Here is a 6,000-nt window from a genome sequence, read left to right as displayed (position 1 = left end):
CTGGGTCATTTGCGTTTTTTATTTCAGTTATCTGTGTTTTAGGAAAACTGCAGAGCGGAGACAGCCAAACCCCAAGGAAGAGCCTCCCACCAGTTTCGGGCCTTGGGGAGGGTGCAGGCTTCCCCTTTTCCAGGTGGGATTCGTGGGGCCACGGGGATAGTCAGCCAGCCAAAAAATGCTAATTAATTAAATGCTTACTATGCGCCGCCTCTGTAGGAAGTGCTGGGGGAAACAAAGAGGTAAAAGTCCGCTTTGGGATCACCGCCCAATGGGCGGCCAAAATACCACAAAACAGCACCCCCCAAACCAGCCACTGCACAGCCGAGGTCAACATGTCCTTTATTGCAAACCCAAAACTAGTCAAGCACGCCACAAGTCGCAGGTTTTGCGGTTTTTAACCAAAACACGCCCTTGGCCAAGTTTCCAGAAGCGAGCGAGGAGGGGATTTCCTTTCCCAGAGGCACAACTCGTCCCGTCCTTGTGCCCAGGCGGTGGGCAACACGGAGATCCTGTGCACAAGGCCGGGCAGCCACGGTCAGAGGGGGCTACCGGCCAGTCCAGTCGTGACTCGTGGTCCTGGACGGGCCACTTCCCCTCGGTTCCTCTCTCTGAAGTTTAGTGACACGTTAGGCTCCAAGCCTGGGTGGGGCAGAAATCCATCCAAGAACCGTCTGGCCCGGCCTCTGACCCTCAGCCCTGGCAGACTGACCCTGACCCCGGCCCCCTCCTCTGCTGTGCCCCCATCCCGCAGTCCCTCTCCTGGCTTGGCCCGGTCAGTCAGGATGGCAGCCTTCAAGTTACACCCGAGGCTCACGGTCACAGAAATGGGCCCTTGGCGATGGTGGGGGGAGGGAGCACCCGGAGTGGGGGAAGGCGGGCGGTGCTGGAAGGGGCGGCGGAGGTGGACATGGGAAGGCAGCCAGTCAAGCAGCAAGGACTTAGGAAAGGCCTACTATGTGCCAGGTGCTGTGCCAGGCACTGAGGGGGAAAAAGGCCCCAACAAAGGTCGGTCCCTGCCCACAGGAAGAAGGGACCGAGGTTCTGTCTGTGGTCAGGAGGAAGGCACTGAGGGCAGAGCACAGCAGGGTCGGCAAGGGCAGGGACTGTGTGTGTACATGTGTGTGCGGGTCAAGAGAGTCGCTCCGGAGTGACTGCCAGGAGGGGCAGGCATGGGGGGCACCGAGACTGGGGTGGGCGGCAGGCCCAAAGGCGGACGCTCGGGAGGCCTCCCGGATCCGGGACATCCTTGTCCCCCCGCTCCTCACCATGTGACACCCCCGCCCCAGCACCCAATCAGATTCTCTGTTGTACAAGACTGGCCCATTCCTGCGGTCTCTAAGGGGGACCTGGGTGGGGGGCGCGCTGCCCTCCCTGCCTCATGGGCTCTGCAGGACCCAAGCTCCCCCTTCTAGAGAACCTGAAGGTTTCCAAAGCTCGGAACCGGTCATGTGATGATCTCCCATTTGCAGAGGAGGACACTGAGGGTCAGAGAAGTCCGTGACTTGTCCACGGTCACCAGGCCGGAGCCAGGGCTTGAGCCCACAGCAGCCGCAGTCCCGAGCAGCCCGAGGGAAGGGCCTCCTGACCCAGTGCCCGCCCTTTGGCGCCAGGGAAGAGGCGGAGCTCACGGGCACGCTGGCGGTCAGGGCACGGCGCCTGGCGTGGGGAGTGGATGCTGGGGCCCCTCCTGACTGAGGCCTTCCCTGGCCCCTCCTCCAGCCGCTCCCCCCCATCACTTTATATTCACCTTGTATACATTTTGCATATACTTCTGTGTGCTCATGTAAACTCACGAGCAGGGACCGACAGTCCGGTACGCAGGAAGCACTTAATAGATGCTCATGAATGATCTCCTTTGAGGTTCACAACAAGGCTATGGCATGTTAGAGAGGTAGAATCCCACTGAGCTTGGGAGAGGCCAACGGGGAGCCCAGGCCAGACTGGGGGGCAGCCCCCCATGTCACCCGGGCCTCCTGGGGCGGCAGGCCCACCTGGGCGTCCACTTCCCAGCCCTGGAACCCAAAGGGTTGGAGGATGCAAGGGAGGAGCAACCTGCCGCTGAAACGGCCTGGCTGCAGCTGGAGGTCCCGGGTTCAAATCCTGCCGCATCACCTGCAGGCTCCCTCTGGGCCCGTTTCCTCCAGACTGCACCCCCCAGCTCCAGAGCCGGGACCCCGGGACCCCGCCAGCCACTCACTTCCTACGTGCCCGTGAGTTGGCTACGTCCATCTCAGGGCCTCAGTTTCCTTTTCTGTTTGAGGACCAGTCTGGGGGGCTGCGCTCTGGCAGGAAAAGACCCCGTGAGTCCAGAGCAGCAGCCCCCCAGGGGCCTGGGGAGGGAGGAAGCACTTTCCTTCCAGAATCCAGTCAGGTGGGGGGCCAGGGCCCAGAGCCCGTGAGGACCCCAGGACAGTTCCCACTCCTCCCCAGCTACTTCCTAGGATGGCGGGAGAAGCCCACCACGGCCACTCCTCTCTGCTAGAAGCTCAGGGCTGCCCTGCCCCCACCCCGCCCCTCCTCCACCACTGCTCTGGGGGTCCGGCTGCCATGCTAGCACCCCCATGTCCCCCACATACACACACACCATGCCCACACACACCCTCCCTCTCTTGCCCCCAGAGGTGCCCGCTGGGCCCTGCCAGGCTCCAGGTGCCAGGCCCCTCGGTTCTGCCCTTCTGGGTCCGGTCCGGTGGCGCCTGAGCCCCCTACTGGGCGGAATCGCTCTGGGCTCCTTCGGGGGACACGAGGAGATCAAACTTGATGAGGGGCCTGGCGATGGCGCGCACCTCGGGGTTCAGAGGGTTGAGCTGCAGGTTCACGCTCCTCAGCGCCGGCATGGCGGCCAGCTTCTCCACGGGGACATCTGTTGGGGAGAGAGGAGACAGCAAAGGGAGCTGAGAGCCTGGCCACCGCAGAGCCTCAGTTTGCTCCCCTGCCAAATGGGCAGGTGGTCCTGAGTGACCCCTGAGGTCAGCTCCATGCTACGTCAGTCCTGCTGAGCTGGAGCCTGTAATAGGACGTCTCACTGCCGGGAAAGGAGGGAAAGACTCCGAAGCGAAGGGGGCGGGAAAGCGAGCACGGCGGACATCTCCCTAGGAAAAGGAAAGGCTCTCAGAGCAGGGTCCAGGGCCCGCTGACAAGCCAGGAAGCTGAGGCTTGGGAGCCGGCGGTGAGACGAAGGCGGGACCTCTCTACCAGGGCCGACAGACGAGTCTTTTTCCTCCATTAAGGAAGGCCTCCCGGGAGCCTGCGCAGCCTGCCTGGGGTCTCTGGCCTAAAAAGGCCAAGAATGGCCGCCCAGGCTCCCAGTGCCCACAGAGCCCCCTCTCTGCCCAGCCCCAGAGGAGCAGGAATCGGGCCCGGCGGCAGGGCCAACCCCCAGCCCGGACACGGCCAAGGCCCCTCGGCAGGGCGCTCCCACTCGGCCGGCCAGGGCCCCCGCCCCCCGCTGTCGCCACACTTAATCTCCCAGAGCCAGGCAGCTCAGGTTCAATAACCATCCCCCTCCCAGAGAGGGGACAAGTGCCCCCACAGTTCCCCAGAAAAGGGGGCCATCAGGAAGCAGATGGCAGTGAGGGGGGCCCAGCCTGCTGTGCCTCCCCCTGGCGCTGCCCTCCCCAGAGCTCCTTGCCCTCCCTGCTGACACTGAGTCTCAAGGGGACTGAAAACCAAACTAGGGTGAGGTCACCAGGGCGTCAGAGAGAAGGGAGGCTCCCCCGGGGTCTGAGCTGGGACCTCTCCTGGCTCCAGGCCTTCAGGAGGACGGGCAGGGCTCTATGGTACCATTGTCCCACACTGGCTCCCTTCAGACCTGTCCCGGACACCTGCGCCTGGCCAACCTTGGGGACAGCCCCGCCACAGACAGGTGGAGTTCTGGAGAAGAGGGGTGACCTCCCTTCTGCTCTTTCCCCCTGGCCGCCGCCCACCCGTGGGCCCAGAGCGCAGGATCTCTGACCACTGCCATTATCATTTGTGCTGGGGGGTGGGGGAAGGGGTGTTGGGGAGCCCTGGAGACTAGAGACCTTTACTCAGGAGCTTGGTTGCAGCCCTGAGGGGGTGTCTCTGAAAACGCCCCCAGCTGACCCTCACCCAGCACCCGGAGATTTCTGGACCCTCCATTTGGCCCCAGAATGGGCCCAGGAAGTGAGGGCTGTCACCCCCAGCACAGAGGCCTGGGCCTGGCCCCATCCACCAGCCCAAGGCACTTGCTAACTGCCTGCCGCAGTGTCTCCACCTGTAAAATGGGCACACCTGGGCACCTGCTGCCCAGAGTTATGAGGATCAGCCGAGCTAAGTGTTTGAGAACACTCGAGACCAAGCGTTCTGCCCGCTTTGCCAACCTAGTGGCACAGGACATGCAGAAAGGTGCTGAGCTCAGGGATGGCAGAGACCCAGGAGGGCATCTGGGGGAGGCACAGATGGCCCAGCTGTACTCCGTTAACCCAGTCTGCAGGCCTCTGACAGAGGCACCCCGAGGTCATCCTGCTCTCTGCCCTGTGAGTCAGTGTGCTCATCCCTGTCTCACTCTGTACAATGGGCACCTGGCCCTCGTGGGCACCAGAGCCCCTGCCCCCGCCACTGTCCGGCCCCGCTCCCACCTTGTCCACCTGGGGGTAATCCCTCCCATCCACCCATGGGTGAGCTGAGGATGCAGAGAGGAGGGACCTGCCCAAACCACACACAGCAGGCACAGCAATGCCCCAAGGCCAGGGCCTCGATGGCAGTGCCCCCTTCTTTCCTCTCCTCTCCTGCTTTCCCCCAGAGTCCCCAAGGAGGAGAAACCCTCTACCGCTGAGGAGGTGGCTCTGGTCCCTCCCTCCAACCCAACTTGGGCTCTCAAACTCCCGACCCAGAGCCCACAGCCCACGGACCGAGCTGTTTGCTGGGCAGCCGCACAGCTCCTCCCTCTGGGGCCCAGCCATGCCCATGGCGGCCGCCCATGACAGGCTAGCTCTTCTTCTGGCCATCAGAGAGGCCTTGAACGCTTAGAGAAGGGTGTGCGGGCCTTCTCTACTCCACACGCAGTTTCTCTCTACGTGGAGACTCTTGCTGTGGGACCCACTGACCCCATGGGGGAGGGAGAAAGGGAGCAGCCCGGGGACTCCCCCTCCATCGCCGTACCCCCCAGCTCTGCTCTCCGGGGCACTAGGAGACTCCATCTCCTCTTGTCCCCAGTCCAGAATTCTCTCCCCCCTCATCTCTGTTTTCTGCCCTTCCCTCCACGTTTCCTTCCCATTTTAGCTTAAGTCTCACCTTTGGCAAGAAGCCCTGCCAATCCTCCTTAGTCTTAGAGCCTTGCTGAGGAGATCAGCCCCAATTTAATCTGAATTTATCTTGTCTGTCCGTTGCTGTTCCTGTTGGCCCCTCCTTGACTAAAGGGCCTGCTTTCTGCCCCTCTGTAGCCCTGGCATGTGGAGCAGGGCCTGGCATATAGGAGCCACTTATTAAATGTGCACTGATGGACTAAAGCCCACCGACTTGATCAAAATGTTAAACGAGTTCATGGACCCCAGGTTAAAAAAGTGCAGATGAAAGGAGCTAAGAAGGCTCTTCTTGCCATCCCTCGCCGCCCCGCCAAGGCTGGTCCACAGTCAGGAGGAGACCCCATTGGCCAGCTCCTCCCGGCTCCCGAAGGAACTTCCATTTGAAACGGGCTCCAGAGACTTCCTCCGAAGGGGCTGTCCTTCCCAGCGGGCCCCCTGCCCCCCGCACTCCAAAGGCTGAGGGCTGGCACAGACAGCGGGTCTGCCATCAGATTTCAGAGACCTTCCCCATCTGGTCTCACCTCTCTGCTCTCCCTTCACTCACCCCAGTGGCTCTCTCAGGGGGTCTCCCAACCCCAAAGAGAGGAACAGGTTTAAACCCTCAGAGGCTGGTGGCCCTGAATCCCACCAGTCATTAAGTAATGGGAAGAACGCTGTTATACATCAGCCGTTTTCAGTCCCACGGAGGCTTTTCTTGAGATCGAGTCCCGGATGACAAGTCTAAGTTCTGGGCAGA

The 6,000-nt window shown here is 61.9% G+C and overlaps 1 protein-coding gene across 5 annotated transcripts in view; it reads right to left on the bottom strand.

The window, feature by feature from the left end:
• Positions 1–322: 322 nt before the first annotated feature.
• Positions 323–6,000, bottom strand: part of LRRC20 (leucine rich repeat containing 20) — a 45,346-nt gene continuing 39,668 nt past the window's right edge. For 4 of the 5 annotated variants that reach the window (XM_074296533.1, XM_074296535.1, XM_074296532.1 and 1 more), the window contains one exon: positions 323–2,863. In XM_074296533.1, coding sequence (XP_074152634.1) covers positions 2,706–2,863 — 158 coding nt within the window. In that variant the 3' untranslated portion in view covers positions 323–2,705. The remainder of the gene's footprint in view (positions 2,864–6,000) is intronic. The other variant, XR_012487146.1, reaches the window with a different exon arrangement.

This window comes from Sminthopsis crassicaudata, chromosome 2, assembly GCF_048593235.1.
Source record: "Sminthopsis crassicaudata isolate SCR6 chromosome 2, ASM4859323v1, whole genome shotgun sequence".
In the NCBI taxonomy this organism is placed as follows: Eukaryota; Metazoa; Chordata; class Mammalia; order Dasyuromorphia; family Dasyuridae; genus Sminthopsis; species Sminthopsis crassicaudata.
Note: the sequence above shows the minus strand (reverse complement) of the source record. Positions and strands in the feature narration are given on the sequence as shown.